The 17,102-nt window shown below is 41.2% G+C and overlaps 1 protein-coding gene across 1 annotated transcript; it reads left to right on the plus strand.

Annotated features, from left to right (window-relative positions):
• The first annotated feature begins 3,915 nt into the window (after window positions 1-3,915).
• Window positions 3,916-13,958, plus strand: LOC139322837 (vomeronasal type-2 receptor 26-like). Its single transcript, XM_070952085.1, has 3 exons — window positions 3,916-4,053; window positions 11,132-11,240; window positions 13,048-13,958. The coding sequence occupies exons 1-3, from the start codon at window positions 3,916-3,918 to the stop codon at window positions 13,956-13,958; spliced, it is 1,158 nt and encodes a 385-aa protein (XP_070808186.1).
• Window positions 13,959-17,102: the final 3,144 nt, after the last annotated feature.

Genomic DNA, 17,102 nt, shown 5'->3' on the forward strand with positions numbered 1-17,102 from the left:
TTAGCCACTGGTCTCAGTTCAGACCCCACCACTGTCTTCAGCAGATTGCAGGGGAATTCTGGGTGCTCTTTCCCCAATATGCGAGGTAGTCTCAGCTCCACCCTGACTAGGTTTATGGCCTTTAGGATGGGAAAAGTTCCTAGGTACTTTGGCCCCAGCTTTTTACAAGGTAACCTTAGCTTTAGGTATTCTGTAGACAAATACACTTTGTCCCCTGTGTGAAACAGTCCTTGGGACGCCTGTCTCTTGTCTGGCTGAATTTCTCTCAGTTGCTTTAGCTGGTACCTTTTTCACATTTCCCCAGCCATTCTGGAGGAACCCCCCCCCCATCCAGTCAGGCTTACAGAGGAAAGGGGCTCCCTAGGGTACTCTGGCAGGGGTAAAAATTCCACCCCCATTGACACTTTGAAAGGGGTGAGTCCCGTGCTACTGGGCACCGCATTATTGTAGGCAACTTCAGCAAATGGCAAAAGATCTGCCCAGTTAGACTGCTGATAGTTGACATAGCAACGTAGGTATTGCTCTATCACACATTCTGCGAACATTCGTACTTGGGTGGAAAGCCGAGCTAAGCCCTTGGGATGATCAATTTTATGAATTCCCTCCAGAGCTTCATGGTAAACTGGACCTCTCGGTCTGAGATAATTTGCTTCAGCACCCTGTGCAGCCGATAAATGTGTTGCAGAAACATCTTAGCCAGTTTCTGGGCTGATGGGAGGCTTGAGAGTCTACGAAGTGAGCTTGCTTGGAAAATAAATCTAGTACTGTCCAAACTATGGTATTTCCCCCACTTTCTGGGAGTTTGAGTATAAAGTCCATTGCTTTCTCTTCCCAAGGTCATGTTGGCTCTGCCACTTGCTGCAACAGCCAGGGACTTTTTCTCCCATCTCTTCTTCATCGCCGCACACACTGCACAACTTTTCCCATTGCTCTCTATCTCCCTTTTCATCCCTGTCTTTTAACCAAGTGCTTTAAGGACCCAAATGGCCAGCTTGCTTAGTGTCATGGCTCTGCTGCAGGACTTGGTCTCGTAGGCTGCTAGGGACATACAGCTTGTCCCCCTTCCACCCCAGTCCTTCTCTTGAGGCTAACTTCCCCCCATGGGCTCCAAACCAAGCATCCGTTTCTAATTCCCTTTTCATCTGCTGCATCAAATCACTGCTGGAGTCTGATGACTTTTTTCTCGTTTGTTGTCTCATGGTTGCTTGTGCTGCTCGCTGCTTTGTGGGGATGATTGCATTGACTATCTCCTCTTGGTTACTTTAGTAAGGATTAGCAAGGTTAGCAGGTTAGCAATGCCCATTTTACCGCGAATGCTTCCTCTACCCCCACTGCCCAGCCTCTTTCAGTTTCATTTAATTTCCGTCAGGTGTAACTTTCTCTCTCTATTTTTCTGGAGGAACACTGCTCGCACTGCCACATCCAGTGGTGGGATTCAAAAATTTTTACTACCGGTTCTGTGGGCATGGCTTGGTGGGCATGGCAGGGGAAGGATACTGCAAAATCCCCATTTCCTCCCGATCAGATGGGACTCGGGAGGCAGAAAAAATATGGGGGTGGGGCCAGTCAGAGGTGGTATTTACTGGTTCTCCGAACTACTCAAAATTTCCGCTACCGGTTCCCCAGAATTGGTCAGAACCTGCTGAATACCATCTCTGGTGGTTACTAAATGAATGGTCATAAGTCAAGGGCAACCTGTTTTGCACACATTCAGAGAATTGTGGAATGGTAGCTGTGAAAGGGGCCTTCATGATAATCTAGTCCAACCCTCCTGCTCAGTGCAGGAACCCACTCAGGGGTGAAATCCAGCAGGTTCTGATAGTTTCCGGAGAACTGGTAGCGGAAATTTTGAGTAGTTTGGAGAACCGGCAAATACCACCTCTGGCTGGCCCCAGAGTGGGGTGGGAATGGAGATTTTGCAATATCCTACCCCCAGGAGTGGGGAGGGAATGGTGATTTTGCAGTATCCTTCCCCTGGAGTGGGGTGAGAATGGAGATTTTGCAACATCCTTCCCTTGGAGTGGGGTGGGAATGGAAATTTTGCAATATCCTTCCCCCAGGAGTGGGGAGGGAATGGAGATTTTGCAGTATCCTTCCCCTGCCATGCCCACCAAATCATGCCCACCAAGCCACACCACATCCACCAAGCCTCGCCCACAGAATTGGATTTCACCACTGGTTCAAGGGTGCTGATTGCTTCCTGGGCATTAGAAAACAGGTGGCACTAGAATTAAGTGACATCAACCTAAAGTGCCGACAAACTCCATAACACTGGGTAACTTTTCCCAGCGGTCTCTGGAGCGAAGAGACTATGTTGAAGGACAAAATAATTTAATTCCCTTGTTATTGAGCTATCTTCCTCCAGCGTCATTTTCTGGACATGTCCCGACAGGAAGGATCACAGCCATTACAGAACAATAGCCCCATAGGTGTATCTCTGGTTTTTCACTCCTGTGATTTTCTCCACAGAGAGAAAAAGGCATCCCAGAGAGAGCCCTGGGATGCCTCTCGCTACGGTTCTCACAATACCAGCATCTGAGATCTTTTCTGCTACTTCTCCAGTGACGTCCTTTGTAAACATCAGACTGTAGCAACATAGAAGGGATCTTATATCCGAACAGGATAAATGCCTCAGATCATGTTCTGTGGGAAGACGTTTTGGGACAGGCAGAGGCTGTGCTCTTGAATGTACCTTTCTCTCCAGCTGAAGCTCAGTTTGTCTCTGTCTGAATCAGGAACTCCACTGGCATTTTCATCTCATGAGAGTCCTTTGAATTCTTCTAATTCTTCTTTAGAAACGGGAAGGGGATTGATTGGTTCACCCCATGAATGATGGAGCTCCTGCTTCTGCTTCTGATGCTGCTGGTGTCCCATCCAGTCTCTGGGAAGCTGAGAATGAAATGCCCGCTGAGTTTGGAGAACCAGGATGGAAAACCATGGAGCTATTACAGACGAGGAGACCATGTCATTCATATATTCACAACTGAAAGAATAATAGCATCTATTTCTTTGCCTTTCAACACAGCTCCTCCTAGTCAATCTCATTCGTAAGTCATTTGGAATTGCTTTCCCCCCATTTGCAGTTCTAACACTCCTTCTTCTCTTCTTATTTCACTTACTTCTATACTGCAGGACCTGTCTAATCTCTTGAAAGGTTTTCATTTCTGAGGCTTGCCCCTTCTGTCTGATTTAGTGGGAAGGACTTAAATCCAAAAATGGGGCTGAAAAAAACTGAAGAAAGTCTAGATTATTTTCCTCTCCCAGTTCAATCCTGAGTTCATTACTTGAATATTGAACTTTGTTTAAAGTAGTGATTGAAATACTTGTTTTTCCTCAGCCTAGTCCATTTTAATATTTGTATAACTGGCCGTTGGTTTTGGATCAATAGACTTTTTTTTTTAATTTGATTTATATGCCGCCCTTCTCCGGAGACTCAGGGCGGCTTACAATGCGTTAAGCAATAGCCTTCATACTTTTGTATATTTATACAAACTGGGTCCTCATTTTACCTACCTTAGAAAGGATGGAAGGCTGAGTCAACCTTGAGTCTGGTGAGATTCGAACTTACAGTAATTGCAGACAGCTGGTGTTAATCACAATGCTATCAGTCTTCTGAGCCACCAGGCCCTTACAAGCCTATTAAGTCTTCCTAAGACTTAGTAGGCTTGTTAAAACAAAGAGGACTGATTTTTTTTAAAAAAAGTATTTTCTTGTTGCTCTTGATGATGATGATGATAATAACATGAACATTTTTTTTACAGGAGAGTTTCTGCTGGTTTTTCAACAATTTTACAATTCATTTTCACCTTTCAATTGGTCAACAAGAATTCCCATCTCTTCCACAATCTCACACTTGGCTACAACCTCCATGACAACTATTTGAGCACTTTACACACTTCAGATGCCTTGCTGGACATGCTCTCCACTGGAGAAGCCAATGTCCCCAACTACGGCTGTGGGAGGAAGGACAACCTCCTGGCTCTTCTTGATGGAGCTACTAGGGAAATCTCCATCCAGGCGTCACCATTACTAGGCACCTACAAAGTCCCACAGGTTTGTGTGTAAATCAGAATAGAGATGCAAGGAACCTTGGAGGTCTTCTAATCCTACTCCTTGCTCAAGCAGGAGAACCTATACAATTTGAGACATTTAAATCTTCTTAAAAACCTCCAGTGATGAAGCCCCCATAACTTCTGACTTCAAGGTGTTCCATTGATTAATTGTTCTCACTGTTAGGAAGTTTCTTCTTATTTCCAGGTTGCTTCTCTCCTTGAGTAGTTTCCACCTATTGTTTCTTGTCCTGCCCTCTGGGGCTTTGGAAAGTAATATGTTCATATGTTTTAGTCTCCAGGCCTTTAATCATCTTAGTTGCTCTTCTTTGCATTTTTTCCAAAGTCTCATCTTTTTTGTAATGTAGTGGCCAAAACTGGATGCAGTATTCCAGGTGTGGTCTTACTAAGGATTTGTAAAGCAGTACTAATACTTCACATGATTTTGATTCTATGCCTCTAGAGATTAACGTCTTGCCTGCATTAATGAAGGATCCTGAAGTACACATCTTTATTTGAACACACTGATTTATGCTGATATAATGATACTCCTATCATTGTCATAAGATGGATTGTGTAGGCTGTTGAGAAAACTTCGATTCTATTGCCATTATAGTTCTCAGACTATTTACAAAACAAAGTAAAAAGTTATGGGTTTTTTGGAAAATCACATCATAGCCATAGATGCCTATTTGATGATGAGCCAATAGAGCAAGTAATACCTTTCCTTTCCTGGGGTAGTTTTCTCAGAAACTGGATATTGCTTCCCACATCATCAAAGGAACTCACTTAAAGAAAAGGCACAAGTGAATTTGGTGCTTAAACACTAAAAAAAACTAATCATAGCAATCCATCTTTCTCCCCATTTATATAACTTTGGTATATAATGCCAAATTTACCCCCAAGCCTTTATATGGTGTTGAAGTTTGAGGCATTAAGTTTGGGGCATTATATCACTAGTAGAACCAACCTAATCAAAGAATTTGAGGGGTATTTTTTGGGATGGGTGAGGGTGGGGATAAAAGGACTTCAGCTGTTACCCTCAGAAGTGAGTTGGGATTTTTTTTCAATGTGTCCTTTGTCTAAAATCACTGTATTTATTAATGTATAATGAAAGCTATGGAATCTAATAATTAACAATAAATTATTCTAAGATATTCATGAGAACCAAGTTGGATTTATTAAAAGGTGATATTATGGACTTTATCTGACCCCCAATATAACACATCTTTCTTCATTGCTTTTTCTAGATCAGTTGTGGAACTGCTTCAGAGGCTCTGAGTGATAAAAGGAAATTCCCCTTTTTCCACCATTTGCTCCCCAAACAAGGGGTCCAGTATCCAGCAATTGTCCAACTGCTGCTCCATTTCAGATGGACCTTGATTGGCCTCTTTGCTTCAGACATAGAGGAGGGAGATAATTTCATGAGGATTTTCCCTCCTATGCTCGTCAGGAATGGAATTTGTGTTGTTATGTCACAACTATTCTCAACAACAGATCATACAACACCCCTCAGGGATGCCCTCTCTAAATGGAGACAAGTTAACGTCTTTGTTCACTTCATAGAACGTGTTTCCATTTTGGACAGAATCCTTCCTTTCCATTTAACACTTAGGCGTTTGCCAGGACCCATTGAGGGGAAAGTGTGCATCATGACAGCCTTGGGTTATGTGACAATTGCAAATCACAGACTTTACAAATATGTCCATAGTATTTGGAGATTTTCTTATCAGGAAAAAAAAGGAAGGCGAAAAGATGATGTCTTTGAACCCCAATTCTTTGTGGAACCCCAGTTTCAAGGTCAGTATTTTCACTGTTCACTTTCAAAGGACGTCTTTTCTGTCAAAGGCCGAAAAAGATGTACCCAGAAAGCCCCCCTGGAGACCCAAAGGAAACGGAACAGGAACTGGATCCCAAGCTCTGAACATTTTTACAGTTTCATTAAGACTCTGGCCCACACCTTGAAAGCTGCATATTCCTCCAGAGCAAAGAGGAGAAGCAAGGAGGTCGAAGAGAGTTTGGGGCCTCCAAGGCTGCAACCCTGGCAGGTATGGGGTCCTAACCAGGATCCATCAAACTTGGTTAGTTTTTAAAAAGCATTCAAAGGCGGTTGAGGGGAACCATCTGAACCTCTTTGTGGTGGAAAAGGGCAAGCGGTTTGGCCAATTTAATCACTCATGGGATAACATTTCAAAAAATGGGCATCATGACAGATACTGTACATAGAAACAATAGGTAATAGTCATTTCTATAACAACTACCTACTTAATCAACAAAACCTTAATCATAGATCTATATTGTAGCTCCCATCTGTCTGTTCTTACACGAGATACCATTGTTTGTCAAATTCAAATTGATAAATGTCAGATATTTTTCTACTGGATTTTATTTTATCCCTCTATTGAGAAATTGTAAATATTTTTTCTGGAAGCTGGAAATCTTTTAAAAGTGATCTAAATAGCCTTATCTAAGAGTTGGTATAAATTATGCATCACAAAAATCATTATAGATCAATTCCATTTGCCTTTATTAATGAATATATTGAAGACTAGATGATATAGGAATAATAGTAATTCTCTCCCCAGTTTTTATTTTATTTTTTTAATTTTGATTTATATGCCGCCCTTCTCCGGAGACTCAGGGTGGCTTACAATGCGTTAAGCAATAGCCTTCATACTTTTGTATATTTATACAAGTCAGCTTATTGCCCCCACAACTGGGTCCTCAATTTACCTACCTTAGAAAGGATGGAAGGCTGAGTCAACCTTGAGCCTGGTGAGATTCGAACCTGCAGTAATTGCAGGCAGCTGGTCTTAATAACAGGGTGCTTTAGACCACTGTACTACCAAGGCTCCTTAGTTCTATGAGGAACATTAAAAATTATTTGAGTTCAATTTTAAGGCAGTTCCCCCCCCCCCTACTTAATTATCATATCATCCAACCCTCACTTAACTAGGTTTCTACTGATGACTTTATGAAGAAATTCAATGATGAAATCAAGATATACCACAAGCATTCCCACAATCTATTAACAAAGTGTAATGATACCTGGGAATGATTTTGGGGATGGGGAAAGAGATACTGACTAGAAATGACCAGATAAGAGGAAGAGGAGGCCTCAGATGCATGACAGACAGAGAAAGTAACTCAGAAAGGATCCTGACTAACTTTTCAGGCTAACAGAAGAGTTGGTGGGGGATTTATACTTTCAAACTGATGGTATTCTATATTATTCATTATAGTAAAGTAAAATTAGCTCTTCTGTTTATCTAACAGTAACCTGGGAAAATCCATGCTTACTAGTAGTCACTGATTTCAAGGAGTTTATGAATAATCTCTATCGGTTTGTTTTTTTGAATGTTTTTTGACTGCTACAGGAAGTTCTATATAATTGACAATTTTTGTCAATTATTTTTCATTAATATATGATTGACAAATTTTTCCTGAATCTTTGTTTTTAAATTTTGAAGATAGTGGTAACTCATGTTCTCCCAGCTCAGAATGCTGCAAATTAGACAACTGCAGAAGAAAGATTCAAATGTGAAAAGACGATATGGGATAAGAAACCAGATTTTCTGCTTTTAAAAATTCTGGATCTTTCCATTTTAGTTTCATCCCTTTCTGTCAAAAGAAGAGTTTTGCAATTTTTCTCAGGAGACACTGTACTTGGACCAAAATGGAGATGTAGCAGCAGATCTGGGAGTCACCAGCTGGGTGTTTCTCCCCAAGATGGATGTCACCATAAAGCAACTGGGGAGTTTTAAAAGGCAAAAATTTATTGTCAACCAAGATGCTCTTTTACGGCTGAAGTTGCTCAACAAGGTGGGTGAAATCTTGGTGTCTTTTTTCTGTTTTCCAAAGCCTTAGGGGCCAATTCAAGTGGGCTAAACCTCATCACTGCGGTGGATGATCTTCGCTGAGAATGGCATGTGAGGGAATGATAGTTTTTTTAAGACTGGTTGGGAGGCTTCAATAGTATTGAAGGACGTATCCATGCAATAGTATGGAACTGTTGGAAGTTAAAACCCAACCCTCTCCTAGGGAAGTGAAATATTTTGGGATACACTAAAAAGGCAGTGTGAGAGTGTTCCAGCTGAGCTATTCAAAATCTTAAAAGACAATGCAGTAAAAGTGCTACACTCAATTTGCCAGCAAATTTGGAAAACTCAGCAGTGGCCACAGGATTGGAAAAGGTCAGTTTACATTCCAATTCCAAAGAAAGGCAATGCCAAAGAATGTTTGAACTATCGCACCATTGCACTCATTTCACATGCTAGTAAAGTTATGCTTAAAATCCTCCAAGCTAGGCTCCAGCAGTATGTAGATCGAGAACTACCAGAAGTATAGGCAGGATTTGGAAGAGGCAGAGGAAGTAGAGATCAAATTGCCAACATACGCTGGATCATGGAGAAAACTAGGGAGTTTCTGAAAAACAGCTACTTCTGCTTCATCAACTATGCTAAAGCCTTTGATTGTGTGGATCACAACAAATTGTGGCAAATTCTCAAAAAGATGGGAGTACCAGACCATTTTATTTGTCTGTTGAGAAACCTACATGCGGGTCAAGAAGCAACAGTGAGAACTGGACACGGAACCACTGATTGGTTCAAAATTGGGAAAGGAGTCCGGCAAGGCTGCATACTGTCACCCTGCCTATTAAACTTATATGCAGAGCACATCATGAGAAAGGCAGGACCAGATGAATCAAAAGTTGGAATTAAGATTGCCGGGAGAAATATCAACAACCTCAGATATGCAGATGATACCACTCTAATGGCAGAAAGTGAAGAGGAACTAAAGAGCCTCTTGATGAAGGTGAAGAAGGAGAGTGTAAAAGTTGGCTTGAAACTCAACATTAAGAAAATTAAGATCATGGCATCTGGCCCTCTCAATTCCTGTCAAATAGATGGGGAAGAAATGGCGGTAGTGACAGATTTTATTTTCCTGGCTCCAAGATCACTGCAGATGGGGACTGCAGCCAAGAAATTAAAAGACGCTTCCTGGGGAGGAAATCTATGGCAAATCTAGACAGCTTACTAAAAAGCAGAGACCTCACCCGACAGAGAATGAGGTGGTTGGATGGAGTCACTGAAGCAGCAGGCGTGAGCTTAAATGAACTCCAGAGGATGGTAGAGGACAGGAAGGCCTGGAGGAACACTGTCCATGGGGTTGCAGTGGGTCGGACATGACTTTGCAACTTTGAACAGGAAGTTCAAAGCCCAGAGAGGGAATAGAACCCAGGGACTCTCAGCAACTCCTCCCTTTTTTTCTTCAAGATCTCAGAGGCATGTGATTCCTTTTTCTTTGGGGCCAGGACCTCAAACCATGTGGTCTTGTTAATCAATAAACCTTCTTTCCAAGCAACTTCCATGAATCCAGTACCTCTTTCCCCACTTGGAACTGAACCCAGATGGACATTTCTTCCAACAGAACAATGTTTTAAGCAGACTCAGCCATGTTGGACATGAGATCTGGGGTGACAATTGTTTAGGACATAGATGATCATCCTTTTGGGTCCTCCCTGTATTTTATTATCTCCATAAACCTGGTGAGAGGAGCCATCAAGGGCTGGGGACTGTGGTGCTGAAAGCCTCAGATTTGCTTCTCCCTTGTCCTCAAATAGAAGGGAAGAAGAAGGCGATTCTGTGGGTCAGTTCCTGAGCTCAAGTTTGGAGTGAATCCAATGAAGTTTATTCAAGACTGGCTGGAGGTCCTGTGGATCCCAGTGGGAAATAAGCTTTGGAATTAGAATTCAACTCCTCCAAATTTAGATGCCGTCTGTCTCCCTATCCAGAGTGACTCTGGGCTGCTTACAATATTGTATTGTTTGTGTATTGTATAATGTCCTGACACAGAAAATTGAAGTACTGCAACATTTATTTGATTGAAAGAAAAGCCCTTCCTGATATCAAATGTAACGAGGGACAGTTTGAAAGAAACGCAACTTAGATTTGGCCTTCATCTGAAAACCCTTGGAATACAATTGCTTATCTTAAATTAGCTACTTTCAGTCTCTCTGGGGAAAAAGGATTCTTCAAATTTAACTAATATTACATCTGGTTTCCCCCTCCCCGCCCATGCTACTTGATGTCACCTAATTGTAGTTCTTCTACAGAAAGGACCTTGTCTTGGATAACTAGATGGGCTTTAGAAATACCCCTTTCTGACACAGGGATTGTATTCATAATAATAATAACTTTATTGTCATTGTACGTGTCTACACAGTATACCCATACAACGAAATTCACTTAACACCCAAATACCAGGTCCAACACACATAACAAACCCCAAACACACTCCCACCCACCACAATTCCCCATCCCTATACCACCCAAACATCCACACAACAGACCAAGTAATGCTGTCCAACAGCTCACTGATGGTGGCCCTTTAGCTCACTGATGGTGGCCTTTTCATGGCCCACGTGCTGCAGCAAAAGATGCCACATCTACCCTTTTTGAGGGACATATTCTCACAACCTCACCTCCATCTCACCTCACTACAATTCTAAAAACTAGAGTTGATTTTATTCTTAATTCACCAGCCTATGAATTGAACAGATAAATATACAAATCAATGAAGAACACCTGATTTCAAGTTGACAGCCCTAACTTGAAAGGAATTTGTCCTCCCTATATTACCTGGGTCACTGTTTGTACTAATTTCAAAGAGAAAATTTAATAGGGATACATCATCATGCTTTACAATCGAGAATGGAGGGCAATGAGGAGGAACCAACTGGTTGTCACTTAAATATTAAATCATTTTTCAATTCCATCCCTCCAGATTTTATTAAGTAGAAAAGTCCTTTTTTGCAACGTGATATGCCAGAAGCAAAAGGCAGAAACTAAATGAAGAATCTGACAGTAGCTGTATCTCCATGGTTTTCATTTGGACAACCATGGAGCGGTATCAAATGGTTGTCATTTGGAACTAGTCAGAAGTTTCATATTTACCTAAGTGAAGCCCAGAGGCTACTTGACTAATGCCCATTTCTCTCCCCATTTTCCATGGATGGTGAGTCCTAACACATTTTCTTTGGCATTCCTTGTTTTTCTGCTCAGTCCCTGCCTCAGTCCAAATGTGTGGAAAGTTGTCATCCTGGATTTGTCAAGAGGGCTCAAGAAGGAGAGCCAGTTTGCTGCTATGACTGCGTTCCTTGTCCGGAGGGGACCATCTCCACTCAGGAAGGTGGGTGACACTGGAGGAAAAGAAAGCCTGGTGGAAATGAATTCTTAGAGGGTCACGATTTACAAGAAAGATGGCACGCCCATTTGTGGGACCCAAGAAATAAGAAAAAATCCTATTTTCACAAACATAAAGTAAGGGAGACCCTTATACAAATGTGGGAGGTAATCAGGCAGCGGTTTTACGCCAAAGTACCAAATTGGCTTTCTATTATGGAGGCCCTGACCTCCCCAAATAGAAGAGACATTACAAAATTTGGCACATATAAGGATTTATTAGATGATAACGGGAACCTTAAATCCCTGGACACACTGAGAGACCAAGGCTTTAACCTAGACTGGTGGAATTATTTACAGATAAATTCAAGGTATCAGAAGGATAGGGATCAATATGGCATATAAGCAAAGCATAGAAATTTAGACAAAATTTTGTTGGGGGTGGGAAAGAAAATGTTAGCAAAAATATATAACCCTTTATTAGACAGGGACAGGGCAGAAGATATAGCTAGAAACCAGTTAAGCATCTGGGAAAAAAACATTGGATATAGTTTAAATTTTAACGACTGGGAAGAGGCCTGGAATAGAAATTATAAAATGACTAAAGCAGCAACATATAGGGAAAATCATTATAAGATGCTCCATAGGTGGCACCTAGCGCCAGCCAGACTAGCGAAAATGTTTCCTAGTGCTTCAGCAACTTATTGGAAGTGTGGTAAGGAGGTTGGCACCTTCTATCATATGTGGTGGACCTGTTCAATGACAAAAAGGTTTTGGTGTAGAGTCCGAATTTGGTTACAGGAAATAATTGAAGTGGAATTAGACTTATCCCCAGAAATATTTCTTTTGGGAATAATTAGGAATGGGCTTACTAAAGACAAAATCCAATTTATAATTCATATTACAACAGCGGCTAGATTAGTTTATGCGAAATTTTGGAAAGATAAAACCATACCACCAGAGGAAATTTTAATAAAGAAAATTTTAGAGTGTGCAGAAATGTCAAAACTAACGAACGAGCTAAATAATGACGAAAAATCAAAACATCATGTAGTATGGGGAAAGTGGTATGAATGGTTAAATAATAGGATAAAATCATGATGTCAGGGTATGCTTACTATTATGCTTATTTCTTGCAACTTAAGTGTGAAGTATACCTGATGTATATCTTGTAAATATGTACAAACACTGCACTTCTGATTTTAGTAGAGATTTGATGTTTTTTTTTAATCATAAAACCAATAAAGTATATTTTTTTAAAAAAAGAAGAAAGTACATGTTGAAAGACACATTTGAAGCTTAACTGTTTTCCTGTTTATTTTCAAAATGCACAATTTATTATCTAAAGGGAAGACTAATCAAAACATCTTGAAGGAGCAGTTAGGAAGAGATAGGAAGGTAAGGCAGATTGTGCAAGCTTTACCATTGGCAGGGACAATAATTCTTCCACTTTGTAATTTGTTTTTCTAGGAAAACCTCAGTTCTTTAAAACTTCAGGAATTGTTTTAGGTCTGTTGCTTTTTCTTATCTGAAGCAGACTTACATTATGTCGTCCTCCAAAAATGATGCATAAAAAGTTGTAAATTATAGTATTATATTTATTATTATTAGTTAATCTTTAGTGAGATTCACAGCCTTTGAGGCTGGTTAATAGCTCAGCAGCTCGAGTCCTAACCAAGGACCTAGGAACTGTTAAGGTATCGTTGGAGGATGTAAGCTGTTCCGAGTAAGGTGGTTTTTTATTTATTATTATTATTATTATTATTATTATTATTATTATTATTATTATTATTATTGCTTTTTGGATTTCCCAGATACAGAAAAATGCACCAAGTGTCCAGATGATAAATACCCAAATGAGTACAGAGTCCAATGTATCCCCAAAGTTATAACTTTCCTGTCTTATAAAGAACATCTGGGCATCATCCTAGTCTCTTTTGCCCTACTCTTCCTCCTAACCACAGGCCTTGTTTTAATCATCTTCATTAAATACCGAGAAACTCCTATTGTCAAAGCCAACAACTGGGATCTCTCTTACATCCTCCTGGTCTCCCTCCTTCTTTGCTTCTTGTCTTCATCTCTCTTCATTGGTCAACCAAGGAAAGCCACCTGCCTTCTCCGACAAACAGTTTTCAGCATCATTTTCTCAGTTGCCATTTCTTCTCTCTTGGCCAAAACCATCACGGTGGTGCTGGCTTTCCTGGCCACAAAACCAGGAAACCAAGTGAAGAGGTGGTTGGGGAAGAGCTTGGCCAACTCCATCATCCTTTCCTCTTCTGCTGTCCAAATTGTCATCTGCTCCATCTGGCTGGGACTTTCTCCCCCATTCCCTGACTCTGACCTCCACTCCCAGCCTGGAGAGATCATCCTGCAATGCAACGAAGGGGCTGTTGTCATGTTCTACTTCACCCTCAGCTACATGGGCTTCCTGGCTGTCATCTGCTTCACGGTGGCTTTCCTGGCCAGGAACCTGCCTGGGGCCTTCAACGAAGCCAAGCTGATCACCTTCAGCATGCTGGTCTTCTGCAGTGTCTGGGTGACTTTTGTGCCCACCTACCTGAGCACCAAAGGGAAATACATGGTGGCTGTGCAGGTCTTCTCCATCCTGGCCTCCAGTGCTGGTCTGCTGGGCTGCATCTTCATCCCCAAGTGCTACATTATCCTTCTGAGGCCAGACCTGAACACAAAGGAGCAGCTTACAGCCAGAAGAAATGTGGAGATTTGAGACAGAGGAATATCAAGCCTCAACATGTTCCAAGAGGCCAAACATAGAAAATGATCCAAGCTGTTCTCTATTCATGAGTGGGCCAATGATTTTTCTTGAAATAATTAAAGAGCTGCTGGAAGATTGTGAGGAAAACCAATTTGTTGGAGGAATTTGAATGTCTGTTAACAAGAGAAAAATATAGAAGGAATGCATGGGGCAACATTGAGACCCTTATTTCTCAATACATTTTATAAAAACTGTGATGGAATTTTTTTTTTTAATTTGATTTATATGCTGCCCTTCTCAGGAGACTCAGGGCGGCTTACAATGTGCTCAGCAATAGCCTTCATCCTTTTGTATATTTATACAAAGTCAGCTTATTGCCCCCACAACCCGGTCCTCAATTTACCTACCTTAGAAAGGATGGAAGGCTGAGTCAACCTTGAGCCTGGTGAGATTAGAACCCTGCAGTAATTGCAGGCAGCTGGTCTTAATAACCAGCTTAATAACAGGGTGCCTTAAAGCCCTGTACTACCAAGGCTCTTGAATTGAAACTGGTTTTTTATTTATTCAATAACACATTCTTGGAAAGAACTGAGGCTTGCTAATTATGAATATTTGTTCTTACCTTATATATTAAACAACTTAATAGATATTATTAATATCTCTGCTAAACAAATAATTCCCTCAACACTGTCAAACTATTCACATTAGGCTGCATTACTATTGCCATTGGTCTTTCCATCGTTCCTGTTGCCCATCTCCTCCTACTTGTGACTGCATGACTGTAACTTTATTGCTTGTATCCTTGCGATTTATATTGATATTGATTATTTCCTAGTATGATTTGATTGCTTATTGTACCATATGACTGTCACTAGGTGTTGTGCCTTGGGATTCTCAACAAGCATATCTTGTCTTTTTATGTACACAGAGAGCATATGCACCAAAGACAAATTCCTTGTGCGTCCAATCACACTTGGCCAATAAAGAATTCTATTCTATTCTATTCTATTCTATTCTATTCTATTCTATTCTATTCTATTCTATTCTATTCTATTCTATTCTATTCTATTCTATTCTATTCTATTCTATTCCATTCCATTCCATTCTATATGCATATGTATGATTATCATTTTATTCCTTCATTCATGAAATATATAAATATGAGGGCATCCATCCTTTTATTTGTGGGATTTCATCCACTATTTTGTGGAGGAAAATTCCTCCTTTGGACAATGAATAAATAATAACTGCAGTGAACTTTGATTATTGCTTTTTGGCTCCTGCATTTGATTCCACAAAACCTGCTTTCAGGAGTGGGATTCCCAATCTTTGATCAGCAACCAGGGGCAACAGCTGGGGAACCCCTTAGGATGAGTGTTGTGAGACTGATCCCATGTGCTTTCCTGATGCAACATAAAGGCACCGTTTAGGAGTTTGTGGGTGGCCACAATCTGTGTCTAATTGTGGCTGGGAAAGTTTGTGGCGTGTATGTTATCCCTTCCATCCCAATTCTCAGCCACCCAGGCCTGGCTGTGAGCTCAGCTGAGTGATGGTCAGAGGTGTCCAAGAAGCCAGGGGGGATTTGGCTTTAGAGGGGTCAGTATGACCTTTCTGTATGGAAAAATGGAGACTGACCGGAGGCTCTGTGCAAACTCCCTTTTTCCTATTGTCTGAATGGAGGAATTCAGCAGATCCTAGGCAAGGAGGGAAGTGGATGATGGGGCTTAGGCAGACTCTGATTGGAGAAAGAAACTTTCCCAAAGAAACAGAGAAACCTGCTGTGGCCCAGGGCTGGGAGTGAATCCGGTGCCCTCGCTTCTGCTTGCAAAGTTTTCTTTTTATGAATTAATTTGCTTTCTATATTTCAAGGCTGTAATCTGAAGCCATCAAGGCTAATGAGAACTGGACAAATACTATCATGGCATTACAAATAGAAGATGGTTTTTCATTGCTCTGCCTCCCCGTGAATTTGATTCCGCACGAACCGTTTCTTTCTTCCAGTTGAGAAGTAAAGAAGTGTCTCTACAGGGGTTGTGAACTTGTGATAGAATCCCTGCAAACACAAGCAGGGAGGTGGATTTATTTGTCTATATAAAATTGTGAGTGTGTGTACACGAAACAAACTCTCCGGATGAAAACCTGTTGAGCTTTATAGGAACGGTGTGGAAACTGTATATTTCTCCCTTTAAAAAGCTGGATTTCTTTTGGTGCTGAGTGCGAATGCTGACCATGCTCACATCCACCATTTATTCTGGTCTGTGTGAGTTTTGCGTGAATGTTGTGATAAGTTAAGAAAGTGGAGATGTTTGTTTCTTTTTTGGTATTCGTTTTTCATTTTATATATATATATATTTTGTTTTTCTTCCTCTCTTTTCTATTGACTTTGGCCTTCCCCAAGCTCCAAGCCCCCTCTTCTGGATGTTGTAAGACAGGTAGTTCTCGAATTACGATCACAATTGAGTCCAAAATTTCTGTTGCTAAGTGAGACAGTTGTTAAGTGAATCACTCCAGTTGTTAAGTTCGTGACAGAGTTGTTAAGTTGTAGGAGCCTGTAGTCTGCTATGTGTAGGACTGTTTCCTTATCTTGGATGGCAAACCTCAGATAAGGAAGGTTACTCATATGTAGGCGCCAGGAAATGGCATTAAGACCCTAACTCTATAAACAAGAGGAACAGGAGGAAAGGAAGTGGGATGTGTGTTAACCCTAGATAACATTATAAGTGCTTAAGCAAAGCAGTAATGGTTAACCAATGACTCTAGTTACCTGGAAGATTCTGTAGCCAATGAGATGCTGCCAAGTACACTGTAACTTGAAAGTAACAAACTATATAATGTCACTATGTAAGACAATAAAGTTACCCTCACATACATCCTCAACCTTTGTGTGTGTGTGTGGTCACTACAAGTGGCGCCCGAACAGGGACCCTTACTCCGTCCGGCAAGGACTGGTGCACCGTCAGCCCTCGTGGCTTCTCCAACCTTCTAAAGGTTTCTGTGAGTATGGGCTCCTCGCTTTCTGAGGAACAAAGAAAGCATGCGGAAGAATTAAGCTATTTACTTAAGAAAAATTACATTGATGTGCCACAATGCAGTCTCTTAAGGCTGGTCCAGGAGATTGCAAGTAAGTGTTTATGGTACCCAGAAAAAGGGTCTTTA

The sequence above is a fragment of the Pituophis catenifer genome, unplaced genomic scaffold, assembly GCF_029215685.1.
Source record: "Pituophis catenifer annectens isolate HBS135680 unplaced genomic scaffold, rPitCat1.0.hap2 SCAF_11, whole genome shotgun sequence".
Taxonomy (NCBI): Eukaryota; Metazoa; Chordata; class Lepidosauria; order Squamata; family Colubridae; genus Pituophis; species Pituophis catenifer.

Bases quoted from the DNA above. Each gene is read 5' to 3' on its own strand.
- LOC139322837 (XM_070952085.1), top strand. From the start codon at position 3,916: ATGCTCTCCACTGGAGAAGCCAATGTCCCCAACTACGGCTGTGGGAGG. The intron at 4,054-11,131 runs GTTTGTGTGTAA...CCTCAGTCCAAA, and splicing joins GCACCTACAAAGTCCCACAG to TGTGTGGAAAGTTGTCATCC. The intron at 11,241-13,047 runs GTGGGTGACACT...TGGATTTCCCAG, and splicing joins GACCATCTCCACTCAGGAAG to ATACAGAAAAATGCACCAAG.